At 49.2% G+C, this 22,276-nt stretch overlaps 1 protein-coding gene across 3 annotated transcripts; it reads right to left on the bottom strand.

Moving 5' to 3' along the window:
- On the bottom strand, positions 3,895 to 20,317 carry LOC102184120 (TRPM8 channel-associated factor 2). 3 transcript variants are annotated; one of them, XM_018046837.1, is made up of 8 exons: positions 20,245 to 20,317; positions 16,556 to 17,189; positions 12,256 to 13,241; positions 11,885 to 11,979; positions 10,375 to 10,588; positions 9,815 to 10,054; positions 7,683 to 8,020; positions 3,895 to 4,625 (listed from the first exon to the last, which is right to left on the bottom strand). In XM_018046837.1, exons 2-8 carry the CDS (start codon positions 17,176 to 17,178, stop codon positions 4,383 to 4,385), a joined length of 2,739 nt encoding a protein of 912 aa, XP_017902326.1. In that variant the 5' UTR covers positions 17,179 to 17,189; positions 20,245 to 20,317; the 3' UTR covers positions 3,895 to 4,382. The 3 variants fall into 3 exon arrangements, with proteins under 3 accessions (XP_017902326.1, XP_017902325.1, XP_017902327.1); XM_018046836.1 differs by having other exon boundaries at positions 20,241 to 20,314; XM_018046838.1 differs by lacking the exon at positions 7,683 to 8,020 and having other exon boundaries at positions 4,465 to 4,625; positions 20,241 to 20,314.

Raw genomic sequence — 22,276 nt, 5'->3', positions numbered from 1 at the left:
AAGAGTGAGCGGAGAATCGGATTTATTTAAGACAGGAATCATTTTAATTCTTGTTAGCATTGCTTATTGTTTCATTTCAACAATATTCACCACAAGGATGAGGTTTTTTGGTCCCATTTAGTGTGACCAATCACTAATTCTTTAAATTTTGGGGGACATTAACCACCCATCCTTCTAATCAGTTGGCAATATCATGCTTGCGGGGTAAGACAGAGGAATAGTCCTTCTTGTTCTACTTTCTTTAATAATTCTACAGTGATTTGTTTCCTTTGTAAATTACTCAATTTGCTAGAAGTCTGGATATTTCAGATATTGGATCTAATAACCTATAGGACCTTGGGCTTTGTGCTCCTTTGTCCAATAACTCTCAGAAGTGAAGATGGAGGTTTGGGTATCCTTAAGAGAGAAGGCAATGGCACCCCACTCCAGTACTCTTGCCTGGAAAATCCCATGGATGGAGGAGCCTGGTAGGCTGCAGTCCATGGGGTCGCTAAGAGTCGGACACAACTGAGCAACTTCACTTTCACATTTCACTTTCCGGCATTGGAGAAGGAAATGGCAACCCACTCCAGTGTTCTTGCCTGGAGAGTCCCAGGGACTGGGGAGCCTGATGGGCTGCCATCTATGGGGTCGCACAGAGTCGGACACGACTGAAGCGACTTAGCAGCAGCAGCAGCAAGAGTGAGCAAAGGTCACTTAGATAAAAGCTCTGAGTTTAAGATGAGCTTTCTCCTAGGACTCCACCAAGTTGTTACATGAAGCATGGCTCTTTAGAATCCTCCAGGCTGGGTAGGGCAGGGTCTTGATACTGAGGGCTGTGTGGCTTGGATGAATGACCCCGTGTGTGTGTGTGTGCTAAGTTGCCTCAGTCATGTCCAACTCTGTGCAGCCCTATGGGATGTAGGCTGCCAGGCTCCTCTGTCCATAGGATTCTCCAGGCAAGAATACTGGAGGGGGTTGCCATGCCCACCTTCAGGGCATCTTCCCGACCCAGGGATCGAAACTGCATCTCACATCTCCTGCCCTGGCAGGCAGGTCCTTCACCACCTGCGCCACCTGGGAAGCCCCTGAACGACCTTATGGGTAAACAATTCTTATTTGAGTAACTGGAAATAACCTGTTTGGATTTGGGTAGTGGTTTTTTTTTTAATATTTTTCATTGGAAGATAATAGCTTTATAATCTTGTGTTGGTTTCTGCCATTCATCAGCATGAATCATCCACGGGCATACATAGGTTCCCTCCCTCTTGAAGCCCCCTCCCACCATCCTACCCCTCTGCATTGTCACAGGGCACCAGGTTGAGCTCCCCGTGTTGTCCAGCAACTTCACATTAGCTGTCTATTTTACACGTGGTGATGCATTTTATTTCAATGCTACTCTGTCAATCCATCCCGCCCTCTCCTGCCCCTGCTGTGTCCATTTGTCTGTTCTCTATGTCCGACTCTAACTCCTGCCCAGCAAATAGGGAATTTTGGTAGTTTTCATCTGGTCACCTGGTGATTCAGTAGCCATACACATCGTTCCAGGCAAGCAGAGCTGCAGACCCAGTAATACCGTTCAGTATGCTCGCTAAAACTGTGGGTCCTGAGTACAACTCCCAGGGGGAAACGCGCTTCCTCCCCTGAAAAATGGAGACAGCCATAGTACTTACTCTGTAGGACTGATGTGAGCATAAACAAATAAAAAGTACTTAGAACAGCTCCCAGCAAATGGCATTTATTGGCAATTCACCAGAACTGCATTGACATCCTTGAGAGCAAGTGTGCTCTGGAATACAGAATACTCGGAGTGTCCCAGTTACACACAATGAATTCTGAACTTAGAAACAGCGGCAGAGACACAGTCTTCCTGTAAGAAGGAGAAGGGTGCTAGGTTCTACTCCAGGGCACCTGGGGGAAAATCTGGTTTTGTCTTTGTCTCTATGGCAACCTCTTCACCCCAGCTTTATCCCTTCCTTTAGTCATCCTTACTGTCATGGCTAAGGACAGCAGTTCTGGAGCTGAACTGCCCAAGTTCAAATCCTTTCTCTCTATATAGGGAGGCTAATCACGTGCTGGGACAACTGGAAGACCAGGTACTGATACATGTTTGGAGGCTAAATTTGATATTTAAAAATTCAATAGTGAGCACGGATAAGGCCAAACCTTGTTGAACTTTCATTTTTCCAGGTGAACTTTTTTCTAAATGGAAAATTATCCATGGGTGAAAGCTCCACGTGTTTGTCATTGCTATGGGCTTCAGTCAAGCCCCGACTCTTCCTCTTACTGGCTTTGTGACTTCAGAAGTTATTTAATGCCCCTAAGTGTTCCCTTTCTCATCTATGAAGTGGTGTAATGATACTACCAACCTCAAGAGGTCTGTGGTGAAGATTATACAAGACAACTCATAGGAAATGCCTCTCACCAAGCCTGGGACATAAAGACTGTTCATTATGTGTTAGATGGCATTACCGCTCCCTCAGTGAACAAATATTTATTGATGTATTCTCCCATTTTATTTTTTAATTGGAGGAAAATTGCTTTACAGGCTTGTGCTGGTTTCTGCCATACAACAACGCAAATCAGCCATAATTATGCATGTATCACCTCCCGACTCCCTCCATCCTGCCCCTCTAGGTCATCGCAGAGCACTCAACTCAGCTCCTCGTGTTCTAGAGCAACTCCTCACCAGCTGTCTGTTTCACACGTACTGTATGGGAGTTGACTACTTTCCCCATTTGTTCGCCTCATTCCTTCCCCTACTGTGTCCACAAATCCGTTCTCTAGTCTGTGTCTACGCTGCTTCTTTCAATAAGTTCACCAACACCATGTCCAGATGCCATATGTATGTGTTAATATAGTCTGTGTCTATGCTGCTTCCCTGCAATAAGTTCACCAACACCATGTCCAGATGCCTTATGTATGTGTTAATATACAATATTTGCTTTTTTCTTTCTGACTTCACTCTGTATAATAGAACAAATGTTTACTGAGCTTTTCTCTGTCAGAAATGCACCTGACGAAGGACATGAGTGAAATAATAGGAAACTATCCTCGAATTGGGAGAAGAATGTGCTGCTGGGCTTCAGAGAAAGACATTCCCCAGGTCCGTTTGCCTGAGGGGCCACTGTGTCCTCGGCAAAGCCCAGGGAGTGATACTGAGAACAACAAAACCATGGTTTAAAAACCAAGCTTGAGGAAAATGGCTCAGTGTACATTCTGCTAATGCTGGAGATGAATCTCTCATTGGAACCCCACCCAGCCAAAGAGCCAGGATGGACCGGAATGAGATGGTAAGAAAGTTCAGGGGACGCTGGGTGGCGGGCGGTCAGTGAGTGTGATTAACTCCGTCTGCTACAACTCGGAATCGTGTTCCATCGGAGCCCTCTCAGCACTGCTGCTGTTGAGACAGTGCCTTGATTCCATGGTGGCCAGAGGAGCCAGCTGCCTGTTTTGTGCCGACAACCAACAGGCTGATGGACCTGGTAGGGCTGCTAGAGTGACTTTCACCTTTGGCTGGAGCAAAAGGACTCGGAGATGAAACTAACCAAGAAAGCCAAACCCCACCAGTGCTGTGACCTCCAGCTTGAGTTCACACCATCTCATTTGAGTTTACACCATTCCTGGGGTGAAGTTCTATCCCAACAGCCTTCCAGAGGCAGGAGAAAGGATGCTTAGGATGGGCTAGGATCTTGAAGACTATCATTTGATACCACATCTGGGTACAACATTCATGTTCACTAAATACTCTCACTCAAGGACTGACTGCTAACCTCAAGGAGGTAGACCCTGAAGGGAGATCCAGGTTGCAGGTTGTCCACACAAAACTGGGCTGGAGAGCTCCCTTACGTGCACACAGGTGGTGATCAGACATGTTTTTTATCCCCATGTTATGAATAAGAATCCAGACGCACAGAAAGTTGAGTGACTTTCCATAGAATCAAAGCTGGTTCACAGCCATCTCCATTAGAGCATCTCTCTTACAATCAGAAAGCTTCTGAGAGCTGGAGATAAGAGGTTTGTTCAGGGCCAGCTGGGGTGAGGGAGTGATATCAGATTAGAATCAGTCCAGAGTCTTTAAAATTATTGGTCATAAATAGAAGCCAAGAGCTTGCAGAAACTCAAAGAAACATCCTCTGCAGGAGGGCAAGGATGGTGAAGACAGCAAGGTTTGGGTGGCAGTGAGCATAGAGGCAGCGATACAGGAAAAGAAGCACAGAGGTGTTTTCCTGAGAAAGCTGGTTTCATTTTGTCTTAGCATCTTAAAGGACTTCCTGAGGACAGGCGGCAAAGGAGGATTCAGGCTCAGGGCGCACTGGCAAGAAACACAGGGAGGGGGAGTGGGCGAGTGGTCCCCCCGTTCCACACACACACCGCTGGGTGCCCACTGCTGACGTCGCAGTCTAGATGTACACTCTCATGGGGTTTTCTTCCCACTCGGGCAGACAGGCCAGGCTGGAAGCCACTTCCTCCTCGACAGGCCAGCCCCAGGCCTCAAAGAACGGAGCCAGGTTCTTCTGCACCTTTTCAGAGAACTTCCTCACCCACAGGTTCATCTTGCCAGGGTTGTCCCTGGGGATGTCAGAGAGGGTCTGGTACTCAGCGAAGAGCTGGGTGAACGGCTCCCACCCAAAGGCCTCTTGGAGCTGGAAAAGGAGGAAGGGGCAGAATGAGATGTAAGTCTGTGAAATACTGCAGCATACGTGTTCACCAGTGTGTCTCCTTTCCTGTGATTTCTGTGTGTGTGTTAAGTCGCTTCAGTTGTGTCCAACTCTTTGCCATTCCATGGACGGTAGCCCACCAGGCTCCCCCGTCCACGGGATTCTCCAGGCAAGAATACTGGAGTGGGTTGCCATTTCCTTCTCCAGGGGATCTTCCTGACCCAGGGATCGAACTCGCATCTCTTCTGTCTCCCGCTTTGGCAATGGGTTCTTTACCACCTGCACCACCTGGGAAGCCATTGTTAGCTTTGCTTCTTTACTTGCCCCTGTCTCCCCATCTTACTTCTGATCATAAACACGATTGTGTTGGCTCATTCCACTTTTTGGTCACAAACCCTGTACCCTTTGAATCTAGTAGGGGGCTACACAAGGAACCTAATTGCTGAAAAGAGGTAAATCCTCAACAAATGACAATTATCTCTGTTATCTGAAACTTCTTTAATTAAAAAGAAGTAGTATTCTCAGTTCCTAAGTGTTTTCTTTTTTTTTCTAAGTGTTTTCTTGACTTAGGCATCAGACAGATTTGAGCTTGACTGAGATGGGAATTCGGTCCCCAAATCTGGGAACTTACAATATCTTTCAGACATAATAAAATCTTTTTTTTTTTCCTTTTTTTTCAAGCCATCTCAGACCTGTGACTATTTTCATGGCTACTGTTTTTCTCTACGGGACACTGCCTTTGGAACAAAACAAGGAATTAGCAGGAATGTCACAAGTGGTTCAACATGTGAGTGACTTATACTTCATAGGGAAGAACCTACCTGAAAGCCATGGGTAAGAAGCTCTTATTTGCTAAGATTATAGAAACTTTTGATTCCCTGGTGGCTCAGACAGTAAAGGGTCTGCCTGCAATGTGGGAGACCTGAGTTCGATCCCTGGGTTGGGAAGATCCCCTGGAGAAGGAAATGGCAACCCACTCCAGTATTCTTGCTAGAGAATCCCATGGACAGAGGAGCCTGGTGGGCTACAGTCCATGGGGTTGCAAAGGGTCGAAGATGACTGAGTGACTTCACTTTCACTTTTCATAGAAATTTAGAGCAAGCAGCGATCTTGCGGTTTCCAAGATCTCCCCCTTTTATGGAGGAGAATCCTCTGAGTCTGGGGTATGAAACCACAAGGACAGGTGCACTTTGATCAGCTTCCCTGTGATCTCACGGCTGTGTCCTCACTGACGTGGCCTTGTGAGTCCTCCTGCTCATCTCTATTAATATATCACCACACTGAACATACTATTACACATATAACATTATGAAACATCTGCCGTGTGTCAGGTACTGCGCTAGGCAAAAATGATTAGGGCTCTTGTCCTTCTGGAGGTCCCTGGTCAACCGGAGAGACAGACGTATAACAAATTACAGAAGAGGTTGGCTTGTCCAGGAGATGATGTCGGGAGAAGAGGGCAAGAGAGCCGAGTTCGGACAGGTGATGTGACAGGAAACAGACAAGACGTTCAGCACGTTTCAGCTGCAGGAGGGAAGCAGGGGGGACATAGAAGCAGAATCGGCAAATGCGTTCCTAGTGGGAAGCAGCTCCGTAAACTGCAGGATAATCAAGGAGGTGGGCAAGTGGGAGCTGGAGGTGTTGGTGAAGGTCTGATGATGACCGGCCTTCGACACCCATTGAAGTGTTTCCCCTTCCTTCTGAATGTGAAGGAGCACGCTTGAGGGACGTAACCACAGAATATTCAGATTATTTTGGAGCTGGTGTGGAAAGTGGATTGAAGGCGGTTGAAGCAAGATGGGGGAAAAGCTTAAGAGGCTTTGGGAGCAGAGAGGAGGATGCTGAGGATCTGGACTAAGGCAACAGCAGGAGGAAAGAGGGGGAGAAGACCTCCCGCAGGTTGAGAAAACAGAAGGTGCCCATCTGTCCTAGCCTTGGACTCCAGGATGAGCGGTCTCCCCAGAGCTTTTGCAGAATGATACTCGTGGTGAGTGGGTCAGCAGGTAGAGAGGAATGAAGGCTTTGCCTTACACTTCAGGGCCAACCACCATGTGGGGTCTGTTTCCCTGCAACCCTCAGACTGGCTCTAGAAGAATCCAGATCTGATGCAATGCAGTTATCTCATTGACTGGGGCTGTCTCTCACTCAGATCTTCAGAAAATCAATGAAAAAAGAAAAATCAAAGCGAGGTGTTGGAAGTGCAAAAGCCTCGGCTTGTCACTCCTGACCATAGGTTCTGGGCCCATCATTTAAATGTGTGATGTTGGTCAGGATGCTTAGACTCTCTGACTCAGTGTGGCTGTGAAATGTGAGCCATGACCATTATTTAGAGGGTCATAACAGACAGGGCAGGAGATCTGACTGGGGCGTGGCTTTCACAGCTTGAAAACATTAAACTTCAAAGCAGGATGGGAGAGGGGAAAGGGATTTCTGCTTATTTCACAGGAAATCAACTCACTTCGAGACTTTGGTGTTCTTCTGTTGGGTTGGTTATTTACTTATTCATTCTGAAGACACTTTGGGTTCAAGTGGGTGGTGGAAACCTGACAATTTCAGTGACAGTTACCTCCTAAGAGGTCTTCTTGTGATGCAGTTGCCCCTAACACTATGAAGGGGCGCAACACTCACTTAACCCCATAAAACCCCATAAAACAAAGCAAGACAATCACCATTTCTGAGGCACTCATTAGGGGACAAAGGATAAGCCAACGAGTGGGAGAGATGTGATTCAGTCCCAAGGCTGTCTTACCCAGAATGTCTGCTCTTGCCTGATATACCCAGAGACTGTATGTCTCTCTAGTTATTTTTTTCTCATAATAGTTGTCATTTTCTCTTACATATACAAAAGCACAGGAGGTGAGTGGGGCAGGTGTCATTATCTGCATTTTAGAGATATTTGACCTGAGAGGCACCACCATGCAGCCAGGGAAGGTGGTGGGCAGGCTGGTGGGGGTGAAAAGGACTTGGCGAGCTCCTGGGATCTGGGATGCCCCGTGATACAGGGTCTGGGGGCACCCAGCTCCCTGAATTTCTGATCAGTACCTGCAGATATGTTTCCAGAGCTGTCCACACTGCCCAGTCGCACAGGGGGGCTCCCTTCTCCAGGTGTGTTTTGATCCTATTCTCCCGTTCTGGAGGGCTCAGAGCGGGGTGGGCCTGAGCCCTGGGGATACCCAGGACCGTCTCGTGCACGTATACCGACCACAGGTTGCAGGTGGCCTCGGTGGTGTGTGGGGGGAGCTCCCACTCCTCCCGCTGCTGGTTGTGGCCCAGCTCGTGCACGGGGCCCCAGAGACCCTTGGTTCTGATGAGTTTCTCATTGATGAGCTCCTGCACCGACTCCAGGTGGCACATGATGGGGTAGCCCGAGTGCATCCAGCCTGGGAATGCAAAGGCAGAATGAGGCACGGGGCGGGGGTCCACCCAAACCCACCTCCCTTCCTTCCTCTCCACTGGGTAACTTTTCCTCACCATCCTGCCTGTACCCGCTAATTCCAGAACCTCCCTGCTGACTTAGAAAGCTGATGCCCCCATGACTTGGTCCAAAGAGTGCTCAGCCTCCTTCCCATACTTCCGCTCTGGAGTTACGCCTCCCACTTTCTCTGGCCCCAAAGAGTGTTAATTCTTTACACAGCCATGCCCACCCTAATTCAGTGCTTCCCTTCGTGTGAGTTTCCTTCGCATGCCCATCTGTACCATTAAGTCTTGTATCCGAATCTGAGATCCTTGAGGCTAGGCACTGTTATTCCTTCTCTTGTAGAAACCACTGTTGTCCAAATTCAACAATGCTTTTTAACAATGAAAATCTTGCCCTTTGTTAAAAGATTACAAATATGGCCAAAGGAATTTTTTGAATCTTTTCCCCCTTTTTTAAAGCAAAAGATGTCCTTCTTTTCTCTGCTGCTGCTGCTGCTAAGTCACTTAAGTCGTGTCCAACTCTGCGCAACCCCATAGATGGCAGCCTACCAGACTCCCCAGTCCCTGGGATTCTCCAGGCAAGAACACTGGAGTGGGTTGCCATTTCATTCTCCAATGGAGGAAAGTGAAAGTGACGTCGCTCAGTCGTGTCCGACTCTTAGCGACCCCATGGACTGCAGCCCACCAGGCTCCTCCATCCATGGGATTTTTCCAGGCAAGAGTACTGGAGTGGGGTGCCATTGCCTTTTCTCTAAACCACTAAACACTTAGTATAAATCTTTTTACCCTCTCTTTTCATTGCAAATCTGAATTATGGTTGAAGGAGATAGCTCAGAGGTATTAACCTCTCCTTGAAACAATCCTCACCAGCGTCTTGAAGTCCTAGTACCAGTTTTTCTGAGACTGTTCCACCCCTCTGTGAATTCTTACCCTGTAGGTGAACATGATTTACCTTTTTGCATGTAAACATCCTTTCATCTCCATGTCTTCAGTGTATTTTTCTCCCCTTACTTTACTGGTAAACTTATGCCTTACACATATTGGATATTTTAAAAGGCAAAATAAAAGTCAGCAGAAAGGAAGCAATAACAAAGATCAGGCAGAAAATAACTAAAATAGAGAGTCAAAAAACAATGGAAAAGATCAATAAAGCCAAGAGCTGGTTTTTTGAAAGGATAGTCAACAAACTCTGGCCAGGCTCACAAGAAGAGCAAGTGGACCCAAGTAAACAAAGTGACAAATGAAAGAGGAGAAATACCACAGAGATACAAAAAATCCTAAGAGAATACTATGAACAGTTACATGCCAACAAACTGGACAAGAAGAAATGGACAAGTTTCTTGGACCAGTTTCTAGAAACACACAGTTTCTAGTTTAGCCTGTGCAAACTGCGTCAAGAAGAAACAGATAATTTGAACAGATCACTCACTCACTAGAAGTGAAACAGAATCGATATATAGAAAAATACCTCTGTACAAACAAGAAGTCCAGGACTGGATGGCTTCACTGAGGAACTCTACCCAACAAACACAGTAGAATTTATACCGATCCTTCTCAAACTCCCAAAAGACCGAAGTGGACAGAATCCACCCAAAACCATTCTAGGAAGCTGTCATCACTCTCATACCAAAACCAGACAAGGACACTACAGAAAGGAAGGAAGGAAGAATGAAAGAAAGGAAACAGCAGGCCCCAAGAAATGCAAAATAGTAACGAAAAGGTGTCTACCCGCTAGGAGCATCCCCCTGAGCACCTACCAGCTGAGATCTGCACATCAGCAACAATCCTCTCAGGACGGCGGAAAGGGAAGGGCTGGGCCGCCAACCTGGCTATAGCCTCCATCATCTCGTCCCAGAGGCGGAGCAAGGGCTCCGGGTCCTCCAGGGCCCGGAGGTCTGCAGTCGGTACCGTTAAGATGATGTTGTCTGTCGCCAGCTCTCCCCAGGGAGCCGGGCTCTCCTGAATACAGCTCCTCCACGCCTCCAGCGATGTCTCACCTGGGAATAAACATCATGGAACCTGTCACCCACTTCCTCCACCTTCCTTGAGCTGACCAGGAGGAGGACACTGAAATAAGGGACGATTACCATGCACATCTACGTGCTGCGCAGAGAAGGACAGGCCCCCAGACCCTCCCTTCTGTTCTGCCCTGAAGTCTCCATGGACACAGGGATTTCTCACTCCTGCCTCCACTGCCATCTCCAGCAGTCCCTTCTCCTTCTGTCCACCAATCCTTCGCCTCCGCTCCTTGGCAACCAGCCCACAACTACACAGCAGCCCCCGCTCTCCTCCTCCCCTGCACGTCCAGTCCACTCACCCAGCTTGTAATACGGGGCAGGCACAGCCCTCTTGATGGTGATGGACATGGGCCCCAGGTTACAGCCCGTGGGCACGATGACATAGAGAAGGCCGCCCCAGAGGCTGGAGACCGACTGTTCGGTTCTGTCCATATAGCACTGGTGAGTCACCACGGGGGCTCGAGACAGCTTGCTGGCACTCATCAAGTCATCGGTGTGGCAGCCAATCTGTAGCTGGAAAGGCGATTGCACCATGCGTGGGTGGAGCTGGTTCCCTGGGCTGTGGGTGCGGGGTTGTGTGTGGGACTGTGTGATGGAAGGTTCTGAGAAAACTCCAGTTTCCCCTTTCTGTAAGTGGTGCATGCAAACCATGAGATGGTGGCACTCTAAAAGTCATATGCACTGAACGGCATGTGGAATTGTATTTCTAGGGATTTAAACAGCTCTACAGTGGACTGACTTCCCTGGTAGCTCCGTCAGTAAAGACTCTGCCTGCAGAGCAGGACACCCGGGTTGGATTCCTGGGTTGGGAAGATCCCCTGGAGAAGGAAATGGGAAGCCACTCTAATATTGTTGCCTGGAAAATCCCAGGGACAGAGGAGCCTGGCAGGCTGCAGTCTATGGGGTCGCAAAGAGTCGGATACGATTTAGCGACTACACCACCACCACCACCACCACAGTGGACCAGCATCTGGCAGATCAGACATAACCCTGAGGCTGATACTGACCAGCAGCTCCTGGTGCCTCTATTCCAGACCGAACCTGGGCTCCTACACCAGGGATCAAGCCCCTGAGGTGGTTCTGATGCCAGAAATAAGGCAGAGGGAATCCTTGGCCGCCCTTCATGCACAGACAGGAGGCCATCCAGACACAGTGCGACACGGGATGAGGGGTCATCCCGGCCTCCCTTCCTGCTCAGATTGAGTGCGTCTTGCCTGGAGGCCTGGGACTGCTTTTCTCGGGGTTACTGCAAGTGAGCGTGAGAAGGGACACTGACCCCCAAGAGACCTTAACCGTGGTAGGAAGTGACCCTCAGAATTGAGGCAGGAGCAATTTTAATTTGGCATCATGGTCTATTTTTGTGAGTGATGGGGTTGTGCACACCCTTTAGGGATGAAGGTAAAGATGTAAAACCCAGAAAGGCCATGCCGGGGAAATGCCTGTGGTTCAGAATATGTCCGGTGTCCTTTCCCCCACATTCCTGTCGGAAGCTGGAGAGCTGAGGGCTTGTCTTAGAGGACTGGGTCTGAAGTGAAGAGCTCTACACAAGCACTCAGTTGGGTCCTCCTCTCTGTGACCCCATAGACTGCAGCCCACCAGGCTCCTCTGTGTCCATGGGATTTTTCCAGGCCAGACTACTGGGAGCGGGTAGCCATTTCCTTCTCCAGGGAGGCACTCCCTTAGGCTCCCAGAAACTTAGCTGCTTCATCTGTAATGTGGGTAGGATGATGCCTTCCTGCACTCTGGTAGAAGAGCAGTGAGCTGGATGAGAATGAAAGCATGAGGCAGTGGCGGGGGTCCGAGCCTTACTTTCAGGCCGGCGCAAGCTGCAGCTTCACACAAGGAGACTTCTGTAAGTTGTCCGTTTGGGAGGTAAAGCCCTGTACTCATCCAAGTATCATCGCCTGGGTGACAAAAGGCACAGTCAGCAAAGGCTGAGTTCTTCCCCTGCTCGGTGCCTCGCAGCACCTCCCAGAGGTACAGCCCTTCCCTGCACACCTCAGTTCATCCATGCTTCCTGCCTCGGAAGCCCACCTAAGCCCAGAGCAGAACCCCACTCCCATCTCCCTGAAAGTGCGTGATGGAGAAAGGAACTGGCCCATCGAACCTTCGGCCCCTACAAGATCCCACGGAGCCCACGAGCCCCCTTCCTGTCCCCGGCCAGGCCCCTGGTGGCCTACTTGGGTTGCGTGCATCAATCTCCACAGTGTGCTCTGATGGGCACAGATTGGAGCCGCAGGACCAGGCTCCAAGCTCCTGTGCCAGCTCGGAGCAGTCAGTGCCACAGCGTGCCAGCTCCGTGGCCAGGCAGAGCACCACCGCCTCACAGGAGTCACTGGCCACCGGATTCTCCGGGCTCACAGCCGGTAATCTCGAAAGACGCAGCTGCTTCCTCAGGAGCCGGTGCAGGGAGGCATAGGCAGGGACCCCCTCTGCAGGAATCTGGAGGAAGGCAGCTCCATCCACTCTCAGTTTTGACAGCCAGTTCTTCTCCAAGTTGCCACCCTCGAGGTTCAAGTTAGCCTGGAATTCAGACAGCGCCTTGCGGAAGTGGTAGTTCAGGCTGTCGGCGGAAGGGACCGGGAAACAGCCTGGGGCCAAGGTCCAAGGTAGGATGCTGAGGCCAAAGCTGTTCAATATGACGTTACCAGGGAAATCAGCCAATGTGGAGCGGCCAGGGTTCTGGGAGGCCCACCACCAGGCGTGGCCCCCAATCAGCAAGCCCCCGCCCTCGGCCACAAACTCCTGCAGCTGCTTAGCCTCCTTGTCGCTGTAAGCTGTACAGCAGTAGATGGACACGTCACTTGTCAGATGGGGCTCAAGACTGCACTCAAGACCACGCTCCACCAGCAGGGCGTGCAGTTTGTCTAGACTGGTGTTCACCCCAACTTTGCCTGTCTGGCCTTTGGCGAGCCAGCGCACAGCGTTGAGTAAAAAGGGTTCCAAACTGGGAGCAAAGAGCATGCCCTCATGGGCAGCCAGGACCACCCGGCCCTGGCCATAGTGGGCAGCTGCCAGGAAGCAGCGGAGAGAGGCATCTAAGCCCAGGGGGAAGGCCAGGGCCCCGTGCACCAGCAGCTGCGAGGGGAGTCCCCTCGTCCCGATGTCGAGCTCCGAGATCCCTTCCAGGAGCTGCTGCTGATCCTTCCTGAGGTCCTCCCCACATCTGGAAAAGGAACAAAGGGCCTGCACTCAGATGGGGAACCACTGAGACCAGATCACTGAATACAGAAATCTGGAGGGGTACAGAGGTTACACAGTTCACACCAATTTTCTCACTCTCATTAATGACACTGGCGTTTTGAGTCACTCGTGTGTGACTCATTTTATTGCAGTGGTCTGGAACTGAACTCAGAGTACCTCTGAGGTATGTTTATTATTGAACATAGAAATGAGTGAAGTTAAAAAGTACATCTATTCTTCACAGTAACATTTCTGTAAAGAAGGCAGTATAGAACATCAAATCCCTCTCTCCACATGCTAGCTCTGATCTAGGAATGTGCTACAAGTAAACTCTTCACACTACACTTGAAGATTTATACACTCTTTTTAAAGGGCTTCCCAGGTGGTGCTAGTGGTTAAGAACCCACCTGCCAATGCAGGAGACATAGGAGATAGGGGTTCAATCCTTGGGTCAAAATCCTGCCATGCCTGCAGGAGGGATGGCCACCCACTCCACTATTCTTGCCTGAAGAATCCAATGGACAGAGGAGCCTGGTGGGCTACAGTCCATAGGATCACAAAGAGCCAGACACAACTGATGTGACTTAGCATGCACTCTTTTTAAAAAGTTGTCACTTAAATGTGATGACTGCATTTACTACTTGTTACTGAGAAAAAGAAAGCCGATTGCCAAAGAATCGTTGCTTTTGAACTGTGGTGTTGGAGAAGACTCTTAAGAGTCCCTTGGACTGCAAGGAGATCCAACCAGTCCATCCTAAAGGAGATCAGTCCTGAATATTCATTGGAAGGACTGATGCTGAAGCTGAAACTCCATACTTTGGCTACCTGATGTGAAGAGCTGACTCATTGGCAAAGACCCTGATGCTGGGAAAGATTGAACACAGGAGGAGAAGGGGATGACAGAGGATGAGATGGTTGGATGGCATCACTGGCTTGATGAACATGAGTTTGAGCGAGCTCCGGGAGTTGGTGATGGGCAGGGAAGCCTGGCATGCTGCAGTACATGGGATTGCAAAAATTTGGACACAACTGAGTGACTGAACTGAACACACACAGAGGGCTGACTCACATGCCATAGTTTGCCAATCTCTGCTGTAGAATCTAGATCAAACTTATAATTTATAAGAAATATAGGGAACCAAGGAATTCACCACAGGGATTCAGTCAGCAAAATGCAGACTCTTTTGAAGGAAACACATTCTATATTATGGGGAAACTGTTCAGGATAAAGCACCTAGTTTCCTTAAGAAAAAAAACAGCAAGAGATAAAAAGAACTGGAAAGAAAACTCAGTATTATATAAGACATAGAAGTCATATCAAGCTATCAAAATATTTGGGTTTTAATAAAAGATCAATTCAAAAAACTGAAAAAATAAGACAATTATGGAAATAAAAACTGTGAAAAAATAAGACAATTATGGAAATGGATAATGACATTAAGAAATTATTACTTCTTTTTTGACGTGATAATGGTACCTTCTGGTTATGTTTTCAAAACATAAACAAGACAAAAGGTACTTCAGATTCCGTGGCCAAGATGAAAAATGTAGGCAGAGATGAAGAAAAACAAGAAAACAGGTTTAGTTTGCTGGATAGGAGTCCTTCGGAACTATTAAGAGGAATTAGTTGGTGAGATTTACCTGTTTGTCCCTCAGACTTAAAGAGAAGTTGGAATGAATCGGATCCACCCTGGTTCTCTGAATAACTCATCACCTCCCAACCCTTTCAGAGGGAACCAAGTTTAAGTGTGCCAGGCCTTGGAGCTGAGGACACTGCTAACTGCTTTCTAAATATGTGTCTGCCCTTCCTTGACTGGTCTGATTTCCAGTCAAGATCAAACAAGTCATTCCTAAACAAGTCAACCCTGAATATTTACTGGAAGGACTGATGCTGAACTTCAATACTTTGGCCACCTGATGCGAAGGGTCAACTCATTGGAAAAGACCCTGATGCTGGGAAAGATTGACGGCAAAAGGAGAAGGGGGTGGCAGAAAATGAGATGGTTAGATAGCATCATCAACTCAATAGATGTGAATTTGAGCAAACTCCGGGAGATAGTGGAGGACAGAGGAGCCATGTGTGCTGCGGTCCATGGGGTTGCAAAGAGTCAGACACAACTTGGCAACTGAACAACATGCCCTTCCTTACAGCAGAATCTGGACTTCTTCAGAGGTGCCAGTGCCCATTTAAAAATATTCAGCCCTTCAGGCCCTCTGGCAGCTAGAGTTGGCCAGGTTAGCTAATTTCTGAAACATTACAGAAGTCAGATAGTCAGGGCTCCCAGAAAACAAATTACTATCTGCATTAAAAGAGACGTATGCAGCAGGTATATTCATTATAGCTTATTCTTGCTGGGGTGTAATTATATTGCCAAAATTAGTTGTAGCAATCTTTTAGTCATAAGGATAAATGTGAAGCATATCATAGGGAGGGATGTGGGTCATGGAAGTGGTAAAGGGGAAGAGAGACAGAGATAGAGGGAGACTGGGAGGGAGAGAGAAAGGGAGGGCAAGAGGGAATGAATGAATATGCATGAATGAACCTGGGTTATCACAAAGCAGGGAGTTAATCCACAGTCCTGATTATCTGCCTGGACTTTGTTACACAAGAGAGATAAACTATCAGATCCGTCCAGCACAGAGTGGTTTCTGTTACCTGTGGCCATGCACAGTGAACCACTGATTTAACGAGTTACACAAAACCACAAATATCCCAAACTTCTGACCTCCTCTAATCTTTCCTTTCCTAGCCCTGTACAGCTCCCTAAGGGCAACACCCGTCCTTAAAAGTATTTGATCACGGGAATCTCGACTCCTGTCTTCTCTCCTCACTCCAGTTCAGCCCACCAGCCAAGCCTGGAGGCAGGAAGGAGCCAAGGTACTTGTCTCCCTCGAGCTGTGTCTCTGGCCGCTGTGTCTTCTCTTGGGCTCCAGTTCCCATCAGACATCCCTCCGCCAGGACTCCCGGATCTCCTGCTGAACAGGTCTAGCATAGCTCCAGCCTCTACCACTGAGCCACCCGCGAAGCCCCCACCCCGCCTAACCCAGGCATCAGACAGACTGATGAGTAAGACAAGCTCTTCTAACAGATTAATTGTTGCTCTGGCCACAGACGGCAGAAAAGTGAGAACTCAGCCCTTCCTGGGCCTCAGTGCATTACTGTTGTCTTTTCCTTTCTATGTGGAGGTTCTGAGAAGCAGTAGAAAATCATGTGTATTAAAGTGGAAGCTCACTGATGAGGAGGATCAGATTTATTGTGGACACGCATCAGACTCCCGGTAGGGAAACACCACTCACCTGACCTGGAGAGGGATCTTGGGCACCTTCTTGGAGACCTTGAAGCAGCCTTTGTCCCCATAGGTGTCAGTGAAGTACACTCCGGCCACACTGGTCACCTGGTTCCCTGGGAACTTGGACAGCACCTTGTCACTACTGTGCTGACTGGCCCAGTACCAGGCCTGGCCCCCCATGAGCAAGCCCCCACCACGTTTCACAAACTGGATCAGCTCCGCAGTCATGGTGTCATCGTAGGCACTGATGCAGTAAACCTCCAGGGGTTCTGCTGGTTCTGGGTGAACCTGTGCCTCTGCCCCGGAGCCCTCCAGGATGTGTGCTAGTGATGCCAGGGATGGGTGCACACCAACAGGCGCCCCAGGAGAGGGAGAGAGCCAGCGCACCGCGTTGAGAAGAAACGGGGCCAGGCCGGCATCCAGCAGATAGCCCTCGTGGGACACCACCACCAGGCGGCCTCGGCCGTAGAAGGAGGCCGCAATGAGGACCTGGCCTTTGTCGTTCACCATCACTGGGAAGGCGGCCTCTCCAATAAGAAGGAGTTCACTGGGAACAGGGTCTTCGGGTACCTCCCAGCTTGTCACTCCATCCATGAGGGCCTCAAAGGCAGCCGCAGGAGTTGTCGCCATGGTTCAGTGAGCTGCAGGAGGTGAAAGCAAAGACTCAGCTTAGTCAGAACAAAGGAAGAAATGTGCGGGGCAAAAAAAAAGAGAAAGAAAACTAAATGCATTCAGGGACTGCCTTGGTATTCCAGTGGTTAAGAATCTGCCTTGCAATCCAAGGGACACAGGTTTGATCCCTGGTCCGGGAACTAAGATCCCACATGCAGCAGGGCCATAAGCCACCCTTGAGCCCCAACAGTGAGCTGGTAGAGAGGATCCCACAAGCCACTGCTAAGACCTTACGCAGCCATAAATAAATCCATAAATAATGCATTCAGATGAAAACCACTTGTTAGGTACCCCGAGTGGTGGAAGGCCCAGGGGTTCAGCAAGGAACACAGCAGACAAGGCCCCTGCTTTCATGAATCTAATATTTGAAAAGGGGAAGGGCAATAATTAGGTAGACAAGCAGATAAAATGCAGCCATTAATAATCGCTAGATGAAATAAAACACAGTGGTGTGATATCCAGCAACCAGAAAATTACTTTAGATGGGGTTATAGTAAAGGCCCACATGAGAGAGTAACATTGAAGCTAAGACCTGAGATTTAAGTTGAGACCTGAAATGCTGTAAGCGAGTACTTTTTTTTTTTAACTTTTTATTTTACATTGTATTGTGGTAGAGTTGGTTAACAGGGTCCTGATAAGTTGCAGGTAAACAGTGATGGTAATGCAACTCAAGCATACAAATACATGTATCCATTCTCTCCCAAACTCCCGACCCCTCCAGGCTGCCACACAACATTGGGCAGAGTTCTCTGTGTCATACAGTAGTTGTTTATCCATTTTAAATATGCAGTGTGGACACATCCATTCAGAACTTCCGAATTATCCCTTCCCCGCAGCCTTCCCTCTGGGAGCTTTTGAACAGAGAGAAGCCCCATGGGGGCTGCAGGAGCAGAACCTGAGTGGTGTGAGGGTGGGGCTGGATTCCACAGGAGCAAGACGATCAAAGTGAGAGTTAACCTGAGATGACTTGGGACATTATTTCTCTGGACAAAAAGGTCAGTTGACCTTGCAGAAACAAAAGTTGTTCTGGTAGCTCTGACTAAATGATTGGGAAACACCTCCCAGTTTACTGGGTCTGCCCTCACTAGGGAGTTCCCCACCCCTACTTTGGGGAACAGTCTGAGGTTTACCAGGACTTTGAAAATTTGGTGTGCCTAAAACTGAGTTCATTCTTCCCTTCAGAGCAGCTCCTCTTGGATAAACTATTTATACGCCGGTCTTCCCATTTGTATAAAGAGAATAGTACACACATCCTTTGGAGGATTGCTTTGGAAGATGAAGAAAATGCAGATAAAAATGTCCAGTGTCAGGTATGCAAGGAGAACAGAAATCACGAGTGTCTGTCCCTTTGCTGTGCTTTCTGGCCTCTCCAAGCGACAAGAGCCAAGTAGCAGGTGTGCTGTGTGCCCCAGACCTCATCCAGCAACAGCCCTGGAGGACTCTCCTGGGCACTGGGAGACCTTCTCACCTGGGCAAGGGTCCAGGGGCAGCCCTGAAGTGGCGGTGAGCTGATATGGGGCAAGCTTCCCCTGGGGTAGAGCCATCCTAGGTGCACTCTGGAGCCCCTCAGGGGTTACCCCAGGAATCGGGCTCCAGCTGCCCACAGCGGTAAACAGCTCAGTGAGACGTCCCTCCTTACTGGACCAGGGTCCTTCCCGGTTTCCTCCTCTCCACGTCCTCACTGTGCAGTTCTGGGCTCACTTCCCAAGTAAACTACCTGTGTTCAGGCCCTTCTATCAGGCTTGGCTTTGGGAAACCACCGAAACTGACAAACACCAAGCCCTTCCCTTCCAAGGCATCTCCTCCCTCCTGTTTCCATACACTGTCAGCCACCTCCATTTTGCCCTTGTTTTTCCCACTTATCAAATACCACTCCCTTCAATACATTCCTATCCAGAGGAGACCAAGCTGGTTTCTGTCCTTAAGATGCATCCTGTAGTCTCATCTACAATCTTCCTCAAGGCTACTTACGGCTCGTCCTCATCAGTTTCACCCACTTCCCCAGGTAAAGCTGAGTGCCTTCCCCTGGATTTTAAGCCTGCAGAATCTGGGCTTTCCACAGTATTCTAGACTTTTTTTCCTTTCACTTTCTCCACCAATTCTCTAGAAGGCTTGGCTCCTTAAGTATGCCCGGTATTCCTCTTAAAACTCCAGCTCCTTTCTTTCTTTCTGTTTTTTAACGATCCTTCCCATCTGAGGGGCTTCTCTGTTGGCTCAGATTGTAATGATCCTGCCTGCAATGTGGGAGACCTGGGCTGGAGCCCTGATCCAGGGATCCCCTTGGAGAAGGGAATGGCAACTCACTCCAGTATTCTTGCCTGGGAAATCCCATGGACAGAGAAGCCTGGTGGGCTACAGTCCATGGGGCTGCAAAAAGTCGGACACACTAAACAACAACAACAACCCATCTATCGCTTTATTCTGAATATTGCCGGCAGGAAAGTGAATTCACAAAAAACTACCAGTCCCCAGCTGGAGTACGAAGCCAGAGGGTGAATGATTTCAGTCTGTGGGTTTGGGATGGAAAAGCGCAGCGAGAGATCAGGAAGTCTGAGGTCAAGCCTCTGACAAAACAAGTGAGCACTTTCATGAATCCGAGCCTGCCTAGTTTTACAGGAAAAGCAACAAAAACAAAACAAAACAAAACAAAACAAGACACAGGAGATGAGAAAAAAGACGTTCTCAGAACTCTGACTACAACTGACACTGCGTTCGCGTGCATGCACAGGCACCCACAAACACACCCCCATACAACCACACATCTTCTGTCAAATTCTTGACCCAGAAATGCAAAGAGGCAGGAGGAAAGCGTTTCGAGACAAACGAAAACAGGGAAAGGAAGGGCGAGAGGAAACCAGAACGTGAACCTAAGGAGACCAGAGACACCGCGACTGCCCACCGCCTGGAACGATCTCCGGCCTGCATCTGGCACCTGGCGGCGCACCGGTCTCCCCAGGTCCTCTGTCCCCGCCGGAAGCCACCCACCCACCCAACTGACGCGCTTGGACCCGCGAACTCACGTACGGCGGGGCGGGTGCGGGGAGCGGACCAGCGCGCAGGCACGGATGAGGAGGCGCTTCCTGCGTGCAAAGACTTGTAGACCCGGGGAGGGGGCCGGGCAGGGGAGGGGCGGGTCCCTCCCGGAGCCTCCGCCCCGCGGCCCCGCCCCGCCCGCCGCACCCGGGCAGGTGCTCTGGGGGATGGGCAGCCCTGACCATGGACACCCCTGGGGGACAGAACCCCCGCTTCCCCAGATCCTACGAGGGATCCTGCTGTGTGCGAGGGAGCTGCGCAAAGCTGCTGTCGTTTGATGAGGAAAGCACACGCCAAGTCTCCAATAAGCCAGACTCGGGGCGGGGGGGGGACAAGCCAACAACACCGTGACCCACGACCCGGGGTCGGCTTTGGCCCCGCGTGGATCGGGGCCCCTTCCCCTCCAGTCCCCGGTGCAGCGCCCGAGAACCGAGGCTTCCGCGTCGTCCCCAGCGGGTTGCTCCTCCGTTGAGGGCCTGTCCCCTGGTGGTCAGTCTCCGGCTGTGCACCGCGTGCCGGGAGGGATTCGCGGGGATCCATGGAGCTCCATCAGAACCGTCTGGGGCTGTAGACAGGAATGTTGCCCAGAGATGTGCTTGCTGGCAAGGAAACGTGCCTGTTAACACCACCAGACACGTCCACTCCAGCTGGAGTGATAGAGGGGCTGCGGCTTGAATTTCTACCCAAGAGGAGTGGGAAGGTCAAAATCAAGGTTAAAGAGGCCCAGATTTGCTGGGAATCTGACACACTATTTTTACTTTAAAGGACTTTTTGTTGTTTGTTTGTTTTGTTTTGTTTGTAGAAGGAGAGAGTGACGGTAGGGATGGGGCAACACGGGCGTAGTTGAGGGTGATTATAAAGACGTGGACTTTAGATCCCTGTCTTATAACCTGTCTCTCCTTCGGGGCTAACATTGGTTATACATGTAAATCATTGCTCTGTTTATGGAGTTGCCGGATGTGTCTATTTTTCTTAAAGGATCATGACTGTCTGTTTACAAAAATTACTTAAAAGCATCCATTAATGTCATATCCTCATTGAATTTTCACATGTGCTCGACACTTCACTCATATTCTCTTCTGTCTCAGATCTCGAGTCATTGTAAAACAGGTGGTACCTCCTCCAGTATCTTCCTATCCAGTTCCATTTTTTGTATTTTCATTTTTAAAATTTATCTCTAACTTCTTCTTTGGTAAAGATACACTTGGGTAAACTCCAGTTCTTAAAATTTTTTGTTTGTCTGTTTTCTTTTAGGGTATAGCCTATTAACAGACAATGTGGTGATAGCTTAAGGTGCACAGGCAAGGGACTCAGCTGTTAGGTATGCATGTATCCATTCTCCCCCAAACTCCCCTCCCATCCAGGCTGCCACATAACATTGAGCAGAGTTCCATGTGCTATACGGTAGGTCCTTGTTGGTTATCCATTTTAAACATAGCAGTGTGTACGTGCCCATCCCAAACTCCCTAACTATCCCCCCACCAGCCTTCCCCCATCCTTCCCCTCCCCTGCAACCATAAGTTTGTTCTCTAAGTCTGTGAGTCTCTTTCTGTCTTATAAGCAAGTTCATTTGTATCATTCGTTTTAGATTCAACATATAAGAGATGCCATAAGATACTTCTCCTTCTCTGTCTTACTTCACTCATGACACTCTTTAGGTCCATTCATGTTGTCGCAAATGGCATTATTTCATTCTTTTTAATGGCTGAGTAATATTCCATGGTGTATGTGTACCACATCTGCTGTGGCCATTCCTCTTAAACTCCATTTCTTGCCTCTCCGTATAGAACATGCCATTTCTTCAGTGCAGGTCACCCTCTCCTTTGCCGAAAGTGAAAGTGAAAGTGAAGTCGCTCAGTCGTGTTGGACTCTTTGCGACCCCATGGACTGTAGCCCACCAGGCGCCTCTGTCCATGGGATTCTCCAGGCAAGTATACTGGACTGGGTTGCCATTTCCTTCTGCAGGGGATCTTCCCGACCCAGGGATCAAACCCAGGTCTCTGGCATTGCAGGCAGAAGCTTT

This window comes from Capra hircus, chromosome 4 (genome assembly GCF_001704415.2).
Source record: "Capra hircus breed San Clemente chromosome 4, ASM170441v1, whole genome shotgun sequence".
In the NCBI taxonomy this organism is placed as follows: domain Eukaryota; kingdom Metazoa; phylum Chordata; class Mammalia; order Artiodactyla; family Bovidae; genus Capra; species Capra hircus.
Note: the sequence above shows the minus strand (reverse complement) of the source record. Positions and strands in the feature narration are given on the sequence as shown.